Genomic DNA, 19,769 nt, shown 5'->3' on the forward strand with positions numbered 1-19,769 from the left:
ATCTACATAGTCTAAGATTACTTCTTAAAGGGGGTTTGCACTTTGTATAAACATCCTTTAATATGAAGGTTGCTATGATTCTGTAGTGTATTTTCTCCTTTATTGCTCCTATCTCCTGTTCTGGGCTGTGGTCACATGACCATGTCCATGCATCTCTTTCTTATCTTCCTGTGATGTTATGTCCATAGGCAGATCAGTGATAGGGGAGTATCTATGTAACTAGATGGGTGGGAGGAGCTATAAACTAGCTGGGCGTGCTTAGGAGCGATGCTGAAGCTGTGGCAGAAAAAGGAGAAGTGCATCATGGGTTTGGTTGGATACAGAAACAGGAAGTGCTACATATAGGATGGAAAGAACCGAGAGTGGTTTGTGTTCATCGTGAAAATGGGTCAATAGAGTCCAAAGGGGGGAAAACAAGCATGGAGAAGATGTACATGAGGTAAGCAACTAAAGCAACATGAGCATATCTGGGATAGGAATCCCCCAAAAAAACTTTGTGAGATTTCTTAGCAAATAGTTCATTGGAGCCTTGTAATAACAGCAAATGGTTAGCGTATGGAGCACAAATGTACTGTATACAGGGCTGTCTTTAATGTGGGGGAAAAGGGGCAGCTGCCCTGGGTCCAGTTGCTCCTGGGGGGCCCAAGGCAGCTGCCTCTTGAGCCCCGCTGGCCAGTGGCGTAGCATGGGGGGAGGCCGGGGGGGCCGTTGCCTTGGGCGCAAAATTCCAGGGGGCGCTAGCAGGGCATGTTGACATGTTGACAAGGGCTCATCTCCATAGTCACCTGTATCGCCGTCCTCAGGACAGCGATACAGATGGAAGTGCTGTGGCGGGGCAGGGGAGGGAGAGGCGTCTCCCTTCCCCGTTCCTCTGATAGACTGCAGGCACTAGGCCATTATAAAAAAATTATAATAATCTGCAAAATACTATATATTTGTGTCAGAAGTTGAATTTTTTTACATTTTTAAAATAATGATATAGCCATTTTATTTGATACTTTTGTGTTGATTCTTTTTTTTCTCTATATTAAGGGACACTATAGTCACCAGAACCACAACAGCTAAACGTAGTAGTTCTGGTGTCTATAGCATGTCTCTGCAAGCTTTTTAATGCAAACACCGCCTTTTTCCGAAAAAAAAAAAAAGCAGTATTTACATTACTGCCAAGGAACACCTCTAGTGGCCACTCATCATTATTAAAGTTTACTACTCTATGAGGTGTGTGGATTTTTTTTGTGTGTGTGTTTTGTGGTTTTGGGGGCGTGATTGCATTCTAGGGTGTGGGAAGGCGGGATCCAGGGGGCCCAAGTAAATTCTTGCCCAGGGTCCAATTAGTATTGAAGACGGCCATGACTGTATACCAATATATGCAGTGGGGTTTCCATAGACTCTCACAGGCTTTTTAGAATACACCATCTCAGCTATTGAAGAATTTGACTGCATACTGTAGAACAGAATTCATTAGCGCTGCCAAGCCCATAAGAGACCCTCATGCCAGTATTGTATTTTCATGTCTGCAACACGACTCAGTGCTTTGGCAGACTCTCGTCATTATCCACAAACCTCTGATCATGTTACTTGGACAGCAAACGCCAGAAGTAGTCACCGTATTTATAGAACTCGTCTTATTTGTCAGTTATTTTAATTAATGAGCTAATACAGCCATAATACTAGGAGGTTATTTCACCCTAATAATACTAGAGCTATGCCCGAATAGACTCTGACATTATTTAGTAGATTCTAATGTATGCATTCACTTAATGGGTTCCATTGCTTTCCCCCAATGGTGTTTCTGGAAGGAGAGAGGGAATTCTTCAATTTCACTTGAGATGGCTATAATAATAATAAATCATTTAAGGGGTATTCCATCTTAGACACTGATGGCATATTGGAATTCTCATATAAGTGAATGGAGAGAGCTGCCTCCTTGTGCAACTGGGAGAATCAGGAGTTAACGTATCCTTCTAGTCACAGTTAAGGTTCCAGAGATGGTTCATTTGTATATGCTATAAATGTCAAAAATGGTATTATTTAAAGGATAACTCCTTCTAAAAAGTAGAAAACTTACTGGGTAAAGATTCTCCTCCAATCAACCATTCACAATTCATAAATAGAAAGGTTGTTTCATTTAGAAATAAAAGTAAAGGGAAATATTGGAGTTAGTGAGATGATCTCTTCTTCAGGATGTTTATTTCTTAGGCTCAGTTGAAAATGATTGCAAAGAGCATCCTTTGCTCTGGAAGTTCTGTCTTGCATGACAACCATCAATCTAAAGGTGTTTTCTGCGTTATTACATTTTTTACATGTGGGGCACAATGGTTAAAAAAGAAAAATCATTACTCACCTTGCTGCATTCCATACCACTGCCGTTCTGAGGCCTATCAGGTCCTTCCTGATCTCCACCTCTTTGTTCGAGCTTGACATGAAGGAACTGTGCTTGGAGATGTCTGCTTAGCCAATCACTAGGTGAGGTGGGTCACCACTGTGGCCAATGATTGGCTGAGTGAGCTTCTCCTGCCATTTCCTTTGGGTAAAGCCAGGACCAGGAAGTTGAGACCAGCAAAGAACAGTTAAAATCCTTAAGGTAGAAGGGGGGATCGGTAACGTGAGTAATGCAAATTTTTTCCTTTACCCAATTTGCCCCAAGTTGAAAATAAAATGAATCCCACCAGACAACCCTTTTAGAGCTCTCTGATCATTGTGTAATGCTTCTTTTTTCTCTTTTGTTGGCGTTGTGGGGAAATTGAGCACACATATAACAGCTAAGTCGCTGTGGGCCCAGAAGAGGGGCACTTTGTGATCTGCTTATTGTCAAGGGACCCATCCAGCAATGGTTAATTCTGTAAACTTCTAATAACCTATTATACAGTGCTATTTAGTTTGCAGGCTTCTATCTGGACAGAGGGTGCAAAATGCAAACTTTAATAAAAATAAAAATACAAAGTCTCTTGAAATCACACAAAAGAAATGTCAGTATTGTCCATTCCATAAGCATGTTGAAATCTGGAAAGTTCTGGTAACTTTAGGCTCAGCTCCAAGGTTCTACAAATTATTGAATTTAATCTAAAAAAATAAAAAGTTATATTAGGGAAAGATGCAGAAAAACATGTGCCTGACTGTTGGCAAACGCAGCTGAGAAGACATTATGCTTATTGCATTACGACCTATGATGACTCAGGTTTCTCCAGATCCCAGCTATTTATCATGTCTATCATAGCTCTCTAACATTTTTTATTTCAGGCTTTGAATTTATTTATTTTTGGTTAATTGCAGTGTTGATTACTAGAGATGAGTGAATTGAAGCTGAAAAAGTGGAATTCGATCTGAATTTCAGGTAAAATTCAATTCACACCGAAGCCGAATTTCCTCACGCTTTGTGGTAACAAATAGCATTTTTTCCTAAAATGCCTGTTGCACATGTGAGGACATGGAGCAAGGAACTCTGGGAAGGCAGGATCACCCATACTGACATGCATGCAGCCAAACAGCAGCCAGCAAGCCCCTGTGATGTCACAGCCCAATAAATAGCCTCAGCCATCTTAGATTCTGCTATTTACCAGTGTACTTAGTGCAGTGATAGGAAAGACTTGATTGTGGTGAAAAAACGATTTACAAGAGCAGGGAAAGCTTATTCAAGGTGTAGGGAAAGGATAGGGAGGAATTATTCCACAGCTTTTATGTTGAACAGGGTTCAGCAGGGGAGGCTACAGCCTGTGTAATGGGAACAATCCTATTACACCTTGCTGCACTGACTGGGAATCTAAATTGCCATTATACAGCTCTGTAATTCCTGCAAACTGTTCTTATTGTGGTGCAAGTGCTGTTTGATACAGAAATTAACAGGGTTTATCACAACACAAGGCAATATTTCTATGTCTTATTTGCCCTTGTGCGGTGCAGTTATATGTTCTAAAGCATTTTTTTGCTTGTATCAGTGGGAAAAAAGGGCTTATTAGCCGTTGTGTGGTGAAGTGCTAAAATAACAGCCCTTTTTGTTGTGTATTAGTGTGGGGGGGGGGGGGGCTTATTAGCCGTTGTGTGCTAAAGTGAGAAAATTACTGAGTTTTTTGGGGTGTTTTGATTTCCTTTTTATTTATTTGATCCAACATACAGTACAGACCAAAAGTTTGGACACACCTTCTCATTCAAAGAGTTTTCTTTATTTTCATGACTATGAAGGCATCAAAACTATGAATTAACACATGTGGAATTATATACAAAACAAACAAGTGTGAAACAACTGAAAATATGTCATATTTTAGGTTCTTCAAAGTAGCCACCTTTTGCTTTGATTACTGCTTTGCACACTCTTGGCATTCTCTTGATGAGCTTCAAGAGGTAGTCCCCTGAAATGGTTTTCACTTCACAGGTGTGCCATAGTTTTGATGCCTTCAGTGTGAATCTACAATTTTCATAGTCATGAAAATAAAGAAAACTCTTTGAATGAGAAAGTGTGTCCAAACTTTTGGTCTGTACTGTATGTCAGACAGAGAATTGCCAGGCCCTGCACAGGGGAATGGCAGAGGCCTAAATGTTTCTGGCGCAGGCAGAGGTCGCAGCAGAGTAAGGGGGTGTGGAAGCAGGAGTCGCAGCAAGAGGCCAGAGTTTGCAGTGTCAGCTAACGGTCGTGTCTTGACCAGCACCCCAGCAGTTCTTGAATGGTTAACTCAGTCATCTCTGTTTTGGAACCACTCCTGTTTTTTTGGCAATAGCAATACTGATGGATTACTAACTAAATACTGACTGAGTGAAGGCAGATGCTCAACAGACAGGATCCGTTTTTTGGGGGTTATTGTTCTGACGGATCAGAGGAAGGGCAAAATAATCAGTGACATCAAAACAAACTTACTGCTGACACCTTCTCCACTCTGTCGGGGGGCACTACTTGTATACGCGTTTAATATAAAAGGTTCTGAAGACATCTATGTGGAATCAGCGGACGACAGTGTAAAAGGAGTGCGCTTCTTCTTGGCGCTAACATCGACCTTGGCGCTAACTTACACTTGAGTTATTTGGTCAGTTTTGGCCCTGTGACTGCCCAAATAAGTGAAGTGTGCAGTGATTCTAATAGCGACGCCTGTCATCTGCATGTCATACTGACTCACAGTATTATTTCACTACCACAGCAGACTCCCTATGTGTGTTACTACAAGGCACAGTGTTCTGCACCTGTCACGTACGGGAAGAGTGTGTGCCACCCTGAGCTCCACCCTCACCTCTGTCCCTGCCTACTTGCACAGTCCGCCCTAGGCGACGGTGTACAACTTTATGGCGGTCCCTAATCTGAGTACGTGCAGGGACTTAAAGGTAAGAATACAATAAAGGAGAAAACAACAAACAAAGTGACAGACAGGCACTGAGGGGTTAATCAAATATCAAAGTCAATAGGAGCCAAGGTCAGGAGCCAGGAGGAACAGCAATACAAAAGGGAAAAGCAAGATCAAGTCAAACTCACGCCGGGGTCAAAGCCAACAGGTCACATCAAATGCAGGAGGTAGCAAGAGCGAGGTCAAAATATGGAGCCAAGGTCCAAACACAACAAACACTAACAGACGATATGTTGGTGGATGAAATAAGACCAATCACAGGCAACCTGTGGCCAGCAGGCTGCCTGTTTAAATAGCCCTGGCTGGTGAGTCACATCACGTGACTCACAGTACACAGCCCAACACAGCTGAGCACCGATCATCATTATCGGCGCTCAGCTCCTCTGCTGCTCGCATGCTGCCATGGAGACGAGGATGCAGGCTGCGTTCTTGACCCTCTCCTTGCGAAGAAAGCATTCGTCGCCAGCCCCTCGTTACAACACCACTGTAAAGGCTCTCTGCAGCCAGGAAATTGTTTTTTAATGAAATTCGCCTCAAATATATTTGTATCGAACCAATTTTTCCAAAAAAATCGGTGAACCAATGAATCTAATTTTTTTTAAATTTGATGATCTCTATTGATTACCCTAAAAGCTAACGTCATCAATATGGTACCCTTTGCTGGAGCCAGCCAAAAGCATTTTTTCCATAGCATCACAAAAGCTGCACAGTGGCACCTGGAGTCCTACTATTCTGAAATATGGTGCCTTCATACAAGACTATCTTCCGACAAAACTGACAAATATGATGTCACTGACCTAGGAAGAGGGTGCAGCACTCGCTGGAGCCTCGAGCCTTCTTCAAACAACTGATCAGAGGGGATCCAGGGCGCTGGTTAATAAACTTTTCTGGCGCAAATAATGATGCATGTGTCGGGACAGATGACCCAGCCCACTGTCCGCCCTAGTCATGCCCCATTTTAAAAAACCTGGTTAGGGCCGATGACAATGGCATTTAAAAAGTCAAAAAAACAAGTCTTGCTACATTTTAACTCCAGAAAACTGGTGTGTGTGTGTGTGTGTGGAAGGGGGGATGATAAATTCCCTCCTATGTTTTTTTGAGAGCAGGTGCTTATTACAAGTTGTGCTTGTCTTCATTTTGAAGGCTAGTGAGGAACTTCACAGGGTAATATCCACTTGTGCTGCAATGTTGGCATGGCTTTAGTCATGTAAATTGGGTGGAGGTACCAAACCCCCTGTCACGTGTGCTCAGGAGGGTTGAGGTGTCAACAGAACATAATTTCATCTTTGCTGTGGGATCTCTCTTTCTCAGAGTCTGTAGTTTCACATTTCCAGGTTTTCAAAATATGCGGTAGGCCAATAATAATTTTTTTCACCATACTATATACCACATCAAGGTTTACTGCTCTCCATGGTACTAAACTGATCATAGTGATGATTAGATTGGGTATGGTTGCTATGGGTCATACATATCCCCATGCTATTAAATAAGCCAGCTATATTAGAATTGCTCAGTAAAGCTGGATATTGCTTTTCACCTTCTATCACCGCAAAAAATAGCATAGCATAATTACATTCATTGCGGCACACTTTTTGTTCTTTCTTTCTTTTTATGTGATAAAAAATGTACAAAACTTATATAACTGCCTGCATTCTGCTCTGCTTCATAGTTATTCTTTTCTTCATAGTTTCAGAATACAAAAAAGCTTGAATAACAATTATTTCAAGATTTATTTAGTTAATTATTTATTCCACAAAGAATAAAACTCCTTGAATTCATTTGAAATAAAACATTTTCTGAAGGAGAGGAATATAACATAACTCTGTGCTTGACTGCATGAGGAAATGCAACACAAAGAAGATATTAAAGGTATTACCCAGAAGTAGAATATTGATGGCCTATCCTCAGCATAGGTCATCAATATCTGATCGTGGGGGGGGGGGGGGGGCATTCCTAACAGTGCCACCGATTGGCTGTTTGAATATTCTGTGGTGCACCAATGAGTGCTGTGGTCGCTTCCTAGGTCAGTAACGTCACATTCATCGGTCACATGGTCTAGATGCAGCTCAGTCCCAGTCAAGTGAAGGGGCCTGGGCTGCAGTAGCAAGCACAGTCTGTAGTCACGCACACCACTGCAGCCTTTTATTGGCTGCAGTGGTGACATGTCCCCCAAGTGGCAATGTAACGGTCACGTCCACACACACCCAGGGGGAAGGATAGTGACCACTGCGCTCCACCTTCACCCCTGGCCCTGCCTACTTGCCTCACGAGTCCTGATGACAGGAGACAACTGGACGACAGTCCCTAACTTAGGATACGTGCAGGGAAGACAGACAAGACAAAATACGGAACATGAATGGACCGGGTCAGAACCAAGAGAGCTACGCAGTACAAAGGGTTAAGCAAAGAATGGTCAGGAGAAGCCGGGGTCAAATACTGGAGAGTAGAGAAGTACAAGAGGAGTCCTAAGAGAGTAGTCAGGTGGGAGCCGAGGTCACAATACCAGGATGGATGGCCAGTACAGGAGGAGCAGGCAAAGGATCGTCAGGGAACGGAATCAGGTGAGTATTCAGTAGTCCAACAAATAGCCAGGAACCTAGAAATTAACAGGCAACCTGTGGCTAGCAGGCTGCCTGTATTTATTGTGGGGAGTGAGGGTCATGTGACGTGGCCAGCGTCACATGACCGACAGACCAACCAGTTGAGCACCGAGTGATCAGCTCGGCGCTCAAGGCAGACTTAGGAGCAGGGAGCCACCCAGCAGTAAAGCCATCCTGGGAATGAGGTCAAACACAGATCCTCATTCCCAAAGCTAAGCAACAGTTCTGCGGGCAATGAGGGACCGAGTGCACCTTCGGAACCCCATTACAGGCAAGTGACTGTTGAGCCTTTATGATAATGTGCCACTTGGGGACACGTCACTACTGCAATCAGTGAGTGGCCACAACGGTGCATGTGACCACATATGGGATGTCACATTTCTGGTTCACAAGGGCCCAGAAGAGATGAGGATAGGACTCTTAGTGCTGGAACAGAGCTGTGGTGGCTATGTAAATGAGGTTTTTTCTTTATTTTAAACACTTTCTCATCTCTAAATAAATGTGCTTAATAGCTCAGATGATCCCTTTAAGGCCTCCAAACACATTTAAACAAACTTGGCTGAACCTACAGATTTTGATGGGACCAGCTAACTGTCTTGTGCACATTTTGGCCTCCCATCTCTTTGCCGACAATTGATATTGGAGAAAAGAAGGGTCGGGTATGTTGATTTCAACACCCAATCCTTTTATTCTTAGGGGGCATAAACCGCCATCAGAGAGGTCTGTGTGGCAGAAGTTTATTACCATCTCCCATTCAGAACGCATGTAAGCTCAGCCAAGCCAAGCCTATAGGTGTATGGTGGAGTTAGGAGGGATAGCCATAAGCAGAACGACCTTTTTGGTGTCAGCTATTGAAGGCGTATAGGTACTTTCAATCTAAGCAGAGACTAGGATCCTAACTGATTCAACACCCAAATGTGTAAATAAGCACTGGAGTTTTCGTAGGCACTCTATGTGCCACCATAAATATCCCTAGGTGATAATACCTGGAGTAATCAAGTAATCCATGTTATTTCTATTATATTCCATATGACATATTATATTAGAGACATACAAAGGTATATCATGACTCTCCAGACTTCTATGGGACTGTGTAGTATAGTTCTGTGTCACTGGGAGCCTATATAGAAATGTAATTTACCCTTAGGCCAATGTCCCATTTTTGTAGATATATGACTTTGATGTGTTTAGTCACTTCTGCTAATGCTATCGACCAATGTCTCACTAGGCAATTATCTTGCTAACAACGTTGGTGTCCTCAAAACTGATGAATGCCCCTATGCATCAAACACAGTAATTGACATGTGCACTTTCCTATCTCCTGACCATCCAGGTAGAACAGAATTTGACTTTGTAGGTCTAGTCTAAAGAATCAGGGCTGTCCTAGTTGATATGATGCATCACCAGTCCCTAGTTTATACCTTTTTGTACCTTTCGTAAATCAATTGGATAGCATCATGACAGCCACCGTCCCTTGTTTTGAGCGTCACTTTCTAGATTCAGGTAAGCCACAGAGCAAATGTTCCAGAGATTTATTATATCATAGCATAGTCCATTACATTTCTAGATAAATATATTATTTTATAACTATCCATCAGAAAGGGTATCGTGTCCCCAGCTTGACTCCTTGCCATGCCCTTTGAACTACATCCAAGTAAGAGACAATGCAGGAGACAAAGCATAAATCATTAAATGTATTTCTACTGGTGAGCGATGTATGACTTTTTAGGAGATTGTGGGATCCTTGTCGTATCTGATATCTGTAATCCTGTTTCTTCAATGCAGAAATCTGATAAAAAAAACCTTTATCATATCATCATTGTCGTGAAAGAGAAATCAATCGTTTAAGCTCATCTGACAGATATAACAATATGTTGTTGGATGGGATAATAAATTGAGCCTGATTACTGGGCGTCTTTGTGAGGAAACGGCAAGGATGGAGAAGATGGGCTGAATAATACAGACACAATCATGCTCCTTCTATGCTACTCGGATATTACCATATTCTAGCCCTAAAGATACTTGGCTAGCAGATACATATCTTAAATATATAATGCTTAGCTGCAGAGAAGGCTTACACGCACTGATACATAACAAAATAAGAAGTTAGACTCTTCACAGATGTCTCAAAAATGATTTTCGGAGGTTCTTGCTAACATGATATACGTTTTAAGTATGTGGATCACATGTAATGGAAAGAATGGGATGGGGTGACAAAGCAAAAAATTCCTACTCCCTGAACCTCTGGTCACTGTCTCCCCTATTTCTTTGACATCAGTGTCATGTGACCACACTTTTAGAAGGACAACCATAATGTTCTTGCATGGCTTCCTGGTAGAGGTGAGAGAATTTCTCAAAATTCAATTTGGATTCCAATTCAATGGAATCGATTTCAGATTGATTCTACCTGAATACCTCACTCTCTCTCATATATCACAAAAAATTCAGGTTCGGATCAACCTTGATTTTTTTTTCGAATTCCACTCATTTGCAATTCATTTGCTCTACTTCCTGGTATCATCTCCATATGACCACTGTAGAACACAATATAAGCAATAATACCTCGGAATTGCCTTTAGGCCCCTTTCACACGCATTTTTTTCCTATTTTTTCTGATAAAACAAAATAATGTTTATAGTGTTTTTCACAAGTGTTTTTGGTGACATTTTATATTTAGCTATGTTTGTAACATGTTGCATGCTGTAGAAAACAAAAACAACAGTGGCCCTAAAAATGCCACCAAACTTTATGCCTATATCAACCAATCCTCATGAACTCTTGCAAGATAATTGTGTTTGGTTATACGGTGCACAATAAGAGCTATATTACAATGCTTCTATGCACACTAAAAGACACATAGCACACATACTGTAGACAAAAGAGCTGCCACATACGAATATGCAGCAGGCAAAAATACCAATCATGGACACACTTTTCACATCTAATTTTGGACATAGTGTGTGCTCCAGGGGTGAGGGGAGAGGCAGAGGAGTAATAGGGTGAGAGGTGGATTAGTCGGGCAGCACAGTTGAGGATAGATTGAAGGGGTGCTAGAGTGCCAGATGGGAAGGCCACATAAGAGGATGTTACAGTAGTCTAGGCAGGAGATGATGAAGGCATATAAATGCATTTTAGCAGACTCCTGGTTGAGGAACGCGCAGATGCGGGAGATATTTTTTAGTTGGAGGCGGCAGGTGGTCGAAAGTAAATGAATAATAATAAAAAGTAAATAATCATCACTGGCCTGGGGAATGTCTCTGAGATGGCCATGTTACCACATATGGATGACACCCCAGGGTGTACAAGAAATAGGGCAAATAGTTACATCCTACCTAGAATGAAGACTTCAATGGAGTGCCCACTAATGTATGTGTGTAACAGAGTTATACCTTTCAGCACCTCCTCCAGTGCGCAGCACAAATGTCTCTGAGATCACTCTGCGTCCTATAAGGGGTGCACCTCCCAACTCCACTTTGACCCATGAAATAATCAAAGGGTAACAAGTTTCAAGTTGTGGCACCTCACTGAGTATGCAAAATAGATCACCACCAGCATTCACCTTTCTAGCACCACCTAGAAGTAAAAACTAAGACCGGAAAACTTAAAGCTAACTGATAGATATTGCTCAAAGGCTTTGTGTAAATCTGGTGTATCAAAAATCTGGTGATTGGTAAAGGGGCTACACCCCTCTCTGTCTGACCTTAATGCAAAGGAAAGGAACCCCCAAGTCACATGTGTCTCTTGAGTCAAACAGTCACCACTGTAAGTATACAGCTATCTGTGTTTTCTAGCATACTCAAAAAGTATGATCTCATTTTCTCATGGTCCAATATCATGGTTTTATTTCTTTTTATTATATTATGTTCCCATTTCTCTACAGCAAACACTGATAAATGTAAAGCACCGTGTTGCTTCCTCTCAAGGATATTGTTAGACGGCAGGTTGCATTTCACTTCAGACCCAGCAAACACGCGAGAGACCAGATTAATATTAAAAGACGTTGGCTTACCAGAGATCTAGCGATATTCTCCAGCACATGCAGAACACAGATATAAGGAGACTCATTTCATTCATCTCATTCAAAGATCAAAATTATAGAAAGGTACTTCTACTAAATGGACTGGCAAAAAAAAGCCATTTTCATCATTTTCAAGATTTGCTGCAGTTTCCCTCAGGGCCGTTCAACAAACCATATACCACTGTTTTAGGCATCATGTGAAACCATGTGAACGGAGCTGTAGACTCTCATGTATAGCTGTTTCAGTGATATCCTCCAAAATGTTGCAAATGAGTTTACTGCAATGTTTTTTTCTGCATACATCCAACAGAAAATAATGCTTTCTATTCTTAGTATGTAATCAGAATCATATGGAAGTAGACCAGGGCCAAATTCACTCAATACTGCTCTGTGATTAAAAGGGTTTTTCAAGGCTTTACAACTAAGGATAGGTCATCAGTATCTGATCGGTGGTGATCCAACAACCAGGACTCCTGCCGATCAGCTGTTTGAGAAGGCACAACGCCGTACATTGTATAGTGGCTGTCCTTGGTATATCACTCAGCCTCATTCACTTTTATGGAGCTGAACTACGCCTAGGCCACGTGACCGTTGAATGTGTTGTCATTGGTCTAGGAAGAGCTGCGAGAAGGCTGCGGCGCTAGTGCGAGGGTCCTAGGTGTCCTGAGTATTAGGTCATCATAGTATTAGATGATGAGGTCATCAGTATTAAAGTCTTGGAAAACCACTTTAAAGAGACCCTCAGGTTGAAGAAGAAAAACTGCATTGACTTAGAGAATCAACAGAACTCTTACCTGGTGCACTCCTTTTCATCTTTTTAACTGTAGATCCTCCAATTCCTAGGCTTCACTTTTGTCATCCAAGATGGCTGCATAGCTTATTAGACTACCTGATGCACACTAGGTAGTCCAAGACACTTTCTGTTTGCCCTTGGATTGGCCAGCACTGCTTACAGTATGCATCAGATAGTCTGAGAAGAAGTGCGGACATTTGACTGGCAGGTGAAGAGCCCAAAAAATTGTCAGAAGTCACCTTGTAAGTGTTCTGTTTGTTTCACCCGAACCAGGAATATTCAAGTTGAGGTCTTGTTAAGGACAAGACCTTTTGTTTTAACCAGTATGGTTTTGTATGAGAAGTAGCTTTTTTGTATTGCAGTCCTATCGACAGGCCATTGACTACAATGGTCAATAAGTTATGGTTATCTCTATGGGCAGATTTTGACATGCATTGCTTTAAATGGTACTGTACATGATGACTGAAATGGATCAAAAAAGTCTAAAAACACAGTTTAATTATAAAGATTGATATCAGTATATACAATAAAGGAAAAATATTAAAACGATGCAAAGCTTACAGTGGGGACATAGCTGTAAGGTAAAACCTGGTGGGGTTTGCACCAATGAGGGCTCGCCAACAGTCTCTCCGGCAATTTGAGGGCTCGCCAACACCTCGCCAACAGTCTCTCCGGCAATTTGCTAATAATTTTGAGCAATTCATTCATTAGTTTAGTCTACTATATACAATCTAATAGACAATAGGAAAATGTTTTAAGGAGACAGCAGGCCCCTTTCCCTACTGGGCAGCACATATATTCACACATGCATCCATGTAATGCAAGGATGGCTCGAATCCACCAGAACAGGAGCCACTCCTACAGAGCAGCTCTTCACTCATAGGGGGAGTCCCAAACAGAACGATTCCCCATCTTTGATATCCATATGCCCTAAAAAGGCACATGGACAGGGGGAATTTTCATAGAAAATCAGCTGTTATAATTCACATTATAGTACACATTAAAGGGGTTTTCCAGTAATAATAATCTGTCAGCAAGTTTCCAGAGCATGCCTCCTGAAACAGAAGATTCATTCTTTCCTCCTCCTCGCTGCCCCCTGGTTGACAACACTGTTCAGGAGACAAGCTGTGGGCACTTGCTAAAAAATCATTATTACCGGAAAGCCCCTTTAAAGCTAGAGATGAGTAAATTGATTCTGGAGATTCAACTTGAATTTTTCAAAAAGTCCTGATTCTACCAAAACCAAATTATGTATGATTTGCTTCTGGAGAATCAAGGAAAGAAAAAGACTTTCCCGGGAATCAGTGCAATTTCGATTAGGGTCAAATTTATACCGACCTAAATTGAATCGGACAATCGATTTATCTTAATCAGATACTAATCAAATTTTAAAAATGTGCTTATCTTTAATTAAGACAATTTAATAACAATATGTAAATGCTCTTTAAAAATTAAGCATCTTAAATTCTAACCGTAGTCTTTTTCTAAAAGGAATCTGCTTGTATAGCGTTTTTTGCTATCTCACAAGCATATGTGCTGAATGCGGGTTAAATGGCTCCCTAGACCATATGTTTCTGCTAACACTGCTCCGTAATTACCTGACCACATTGGAGCAATTGAAAAGCAGCAATGAACAATTATCTCTGGGAGAAGCTAGAGCAGCCCCATCAATCACACAAGCTTCATGAAACAACCTTCCGTACCGTTACTAGAAAAGGGCGAACGCTTCCATCTCCCTTTCACTAACATTGTTTTCCTCAAGCCTAACCAGTAACTGGCTATTTGCTGCCAAGTGAGAAATGAATAAGGGTGAAATATATAGGCAGAATATATATAGGCAGAATATTGTAGTTCAGCAGTTTACTGCAGCAATTACAGAATCATCATCTCCACGTGTACTATTTGTGTTGTATTGGTAGCAGTGATGATGGTGGCAATGAATACTGCTGATCCAAAATAGGTCTTACGATTCTTTAAATTTGTGCCGCTATTTATATGTAAATGGTTGCCTCTTCTCGAAAACTAATTTCTTATTTAAAATAGTCCAGTAATCAGATATTCTATGCAGGTCCAATTCGAGGAACTCCTAGCAATCACAGCTGGACAGAGATTTCTCCTACAGCATCCACTCAACTATATGGCCAACCATATAATAACTACATGGACAACCCAGTTCGCTGGGATGAGAGTTGCTCTTGGCTAGCAGCTTTTGCTCATATAGGGGTGTCTAGGGAGGAGACCTACTCCTCTATATCTTACAGATATCTAACAGAGCATATGGATACTGGTTGGTTTTTCTCAAAACTGCAAGTAGATGTTGACTATAGATGTCATAAATGTGTGATCAGTTGTGGTGCCAACTATCAGGGGAATGTATAATATGTAAAGCAATTATAAATGTCATAAACAATTTTAGATAACCTGTGGAACAGAAGAGGAAAAAAAACACATACAATAAAATTATCAAGGGCCAATACGTTGCCATGATCTTAGGCCATAAAAGGGCCAAGCTCAAAGCTCCTGGCTTAGGTGGGGACAGGTTCAAAAATCTACTGCAAATTTTGCTATAAAAATTTTGAGACTAGTAGCTGTCAATAAAATTTACCATTCTAAGTACAAAACTGCAACTCAACTGCTTGCTACACCTGATCTTGCTCAGTATGTGATGGGATGAAGAACACCTCTAGAGTTCAATCACCACTGGAGACAAGAATGTAGAAAAAAGCTGACTGAGATTAAGGCTACTTTCACACTTGCGGCAGAGAGATCCGGCAAGCAGTTCCATCGCCGGAACTGCCTGCTGGATCAGGCAAAACGTATGCCAACTGATGGCATTAGTAAGACTGATCAGGATCCTGATCAGTCTTAAAAATGCCTGATCAGTCGAAAAAATGCATTGAAATGCTGGATCCGTCTTTCCGGTGTCATCCAGCAAAAACGGATCCGGCATTTATTTTTTTCACCTTTTTTTCAGTCTGCGCATGCGCAGACCGGAAGGACGGATCCGGCATTCCGGTATTCTGAATGCCGGATCCGGCACTAATACATTCCTATGGGAAAAAATGTCGGATCCGGCATTCAGGCAAGTCTTCAGTTTTTTTCGCCGGAGATAAAACCGTAGCATGCTGCGGTTTTCTCTTTTGCCTGATCAGTCAAAACGACTGAACTAAAGACATCCTGAGGCATCCTGAACAGATTGCTCTCCATTCAGAATGCATGGGGATAAAACTGATCAGTTCTTTTCCGGTATAGAGCCCCTGGGACGGAACTCTATGCCGGAAAAGAAAAACGCAAGTGTGAAAGTATCCTAACATAGTGCTGGGACATGCTGCTGGTATAGAAGGAGAGAGATCTGCAGGCTTCTCAGTTTAGACACAGAGTTGCCCAAATGGCTGCTACATGGACCATATATTGTGAATTACCAGAAGAATTTAACAAAATGGAAAAAAATAATTTGTCGCTGAAGATTGTTTTCATGTGCGTTACACTCAAGGTTATGCTTTTTCTCTGTGTGGGGCTGTTTTTTGCATTCATAACCCTTATAATATGAACTAAAATGTAATTAATCACAATTTCTTAGCTGCAATAATAGCTCTCTAAATATATTTGGGCCACTACTTCGTGTTGTGGCCACAGTTTACAACGTCATATCTGCATGGCCCTTTGTAGCTCAAGCCCTAAATTGAAATTAAATGTATTTTCAAATAACCTATTAGGAAATTCCAAAGTTAGAGGAAAGTCACCATTAGGGACCCTCATCAATTTGCTAATGTGTGGAAAAGCTACAACGAGTATCTCTCTCCCTGGAGGACCTGATATGTGCTTTGTAATGCTTCATTTCTCCTATGGTGGCGCTGCAGGGAAATTAAACACAAAGAAAAGAAGGTGGGAAGATGATTTTTTTATTGGAAGAATTTTGTTAAGGAACAGAAATGACTGCTTGGTTTATTTTCCTTCGTAGCTAGCGGAGTCACACAATTCAAAGCAATTCTGTTTTTTCTATGTTTAGAATAGACACATTACACGAAAAACACAATTAGAATCACTCATGAGAACGCAGTGATATTTTAATGGATGACAATCCTCTGTGACCTATTGCCTTCCTGTCACAATACAATTCTCTGATTTTAGCAACCAAAACTGAACTCTCCAGCAGTTACAATAGAATTTTTGTCTTCCCTCTCATTAGCAATGCATTGGGCAGGGAGCCAGTGCAGACTGCTAAATTTGTCAAGGATTATGCAGATCTTTGTAAAAGAAAAAATAAATATTGGCTCAAGTCATCATTTCAATAAAACCATAGAATGTGAAAAAGAATGCCAAATTTCCTACCGCTACGAGTCTTTTATCTTGTAACAGGATAGTACCGAGTAGCACTGTGCGCAAGCCTATTGTATGGAATTGCTCATGGTGACAGTCAAGTGCACGGTGGATTATCATTGGCTGAAGTCCTTGCTTAAAATATTAGGAAAATCTGTTGCATGGTCGTTTCATGTTGCAAGCGGAAAGAATCTAGATACCGCTGAAGTCATGTGCACCAAACACAGGATCATGTATGAAAACACTTACGATTTACGGGATTGCAATGTACATAAAGGGATTAACCAGAATTTTTTTTTTTTTTATTCAACCTCCCCCGGACAAACCTCAGGACCTAAGTATGAAGAGATCTATGATTCTGGTTCTGTTGCTCCGGGGGTCTCTTCGCTGCAGTCACTGCTTGTCAACTTCCACATGGATGGGGTCAGATGACCTGTTGGAACCAAATGGCACGTGACTCAGTACTGACTCAGGTGCCACGTGTCACCGCTGATTAAACTACTGTCCTAGTTATGTTCTTACACGTGTCACTAATATGGATACTACTTGAGGAGTATGTGTTTATGATGGCCCACCATCATACTTCCATGTACCTTTCTCCACCGTTGCAGGCTTCCCTGATTATGGGGTTGCAGGACACCCCTCCATTCCCTATAAATAATGTGGCATAGGTTGCTGATAAAAATGCCCACACACGGTAATATATTAAATTTAATGACTCAACCAAGGTGGTCCGTGATTGATATTTCTTTGACTATGGCTTGGAAAGACACTGCCCTCGACATACAGTATAAATGTTAAAACAGAATATAGGATGGATATGAGGTAGGAATATATATATCAAAAATCAAATAAGATGTCGCACTCGAAAAAATGGACCCCAAATCGGTGCACCTGTGTATTAAGACCACTCACTCAATGCAATAGATAAATATTAAACAGTGTAACAGGGCACTCAAGAAATCGTGACCATGTGGTACAGTTTGATATCTTTATTACTATTGTGAATAATGTTACTCAAACAAATCAATTGTAATAATCGATAGATGAATCGATAAAATATTTGACAATATTGGATAAATGAATCGATAAAATATTTGACAATATTGGATAAAAATAGTCGATTTACACAAGGGCTCAGAATAATATAGTGCAAATATCGGCAGTCATAAAATGCAATCTCAAATTTACATGTTCAGTCCAAATTTGGTATATACATCTGGGTATTGGTGCAGTCCAATCGAATATTGTTATGTCCCACTTCCAATTGCAGCAGCGTCCCGCTGAAAATGAAGTAGATAGCGGCGTCCCGCTATAAAATTACTTGCAGGCAAAATTTACCTTATATCAACCGAAAGTTCTCCAGACTTTAGATCCTCTCCTCTCCTCTCCTCAGAAGTGTCTATGACACAATGTATCAAGAGGTTTCCTTAGACGACTCTGTGTTTCTGTTAGATTTAACTGCCAAGTCCACCAGATTTCAATTTGTTGGTGGAAAGTCTGCAATGGCGTTTGTAGCAGAGATATTCTGTCAAAGGAGGCTTCCAAATGTAGTCTGTAACTCGGTCGGTTTGGGGGACTTTGTTCCTTCAGTATACAGATAGGGGGTGTAGCACCATACGCGTTTCCTGGTCCAAGTTATTGCCCCTTCCTCAATGGTATGCAGCACCCCTATCAATACCCCTCTTATATACTATGTCTTCTATGGACTCATTGGACACACCCTTAAACATCAGATCCTGTTTTTCAATCAGCCCAGGTAACCAAAATTGCTGTTTGGACTTGCTCTCAAAATGACAGTTTTTGGAGTGGTGTTTTCTAGTACTTAACAATATGCTATATTCATATAATTACACCTACTGATATAACTTAAGCTTATCTTTCTCCTAGACCAAAAAACGCATGGTCACCCCATGCGTTTTTGATGCGGTTTCCATGCGTTTTTTCCGTTTTTTTATTCTTTCCCATTCAGCAAGCACTTAACATGGTTTATACATAAATATTAATCATAAATGGTACCCCTCTTATATACTATGTCTTCTATGGACTCATTGGGCACCAAATCCTATTTTTCAATCAGCCCAGGTAACCAAAATTGCTGTTTGGACTTGCTCTCAAAATAACAATTTTTGAAGTAGTGTTTTCTAGTACTTAGCAATATGCTATATTCTTATAATTACACCTACTGATATAACTTAAGCTTATCTTTCTCCTAGACCAAAAAACGCATGGTCACCCCATGCGTTTTTAATGCGGTTTCAATGCGTTTTTTCCGTTTTTTTATTCTTTCCCATTCAGCAAGCACTTAACATAGTTTATACATAAATATTAATCATAAATAGTAATAATAAGTGAGGAGCACAAGTTTACATATAAAACATTCTATGAACTCCAATAATAAATGTTCTTACAAATTTTAAAATGATGAAGGAGATGAGATAAGATAAAAAGCAAAATAAAATCTGTAATAGATTGATGTATTTAAATGGAGACCCATGTGTAGAGAAGAAACCGATTATAATAAATAAATATGCGGTTAGTTATCGACTCATGGGTCCCCATTATACTCATAAAAATCCCAAAAATTCGAATTCTCCATTAAGACCCTTGGGTATCAAGGAGTCGAATTCAAATATTCTCTTTGTTTCGAGTCTCGACATTCTCTCTATGTGATTACCTCCTCTCCATTCTTTTTCAACTTTGTCTATCGC

At 40.9% G+C, this 19,769-nt stretch overlaps 1 protein-coding gene across 2 annotated transcripts in view; it reads right to left on the minus strand.

The window, feature by feature from the left end:
* Positions 1-19,769, minus strand: part of KCNJ3 (potassium inwardly rectifying channel subfamily J member 3) — a 231,024-nt gene that overhangs the window by 131,290 nt on the left and 79,965 nt on the right. Inside the window, exon 3 of one of the 2 annotated variants that reach the window (XM_040440509.1) lies at positions 16,958-17,491. The exons of the other annotated variant lie outside the window; for it this stretch is intronic. Within the exon in view, the coding sequence (XP_040296443.1) occupies positions 17,409-17,491 (83 nt within the window). The 3' untranslated portion in view covers positions 16,958-17,408. Of the gene's footprint in view, positions 1-16,957; positions 17,492-19,769 lie in introns of those variants that run through there. 2 annotated transcript variants of the gene reach the window in all.

This window comes from Bufo bufo, chromosome 7, assembly GCF_905171765.1.
Source record: "Bufo bufo chromosome 7, aBufBuf1.1, whole genome shotgun sequence".
Taxonomy (NCBI): domain Eukaryota; kingdom Metazoa; phylum Chordata; class Amphibia; order Anura; family Bufonidae; genus Bufo; species Bufo bufo.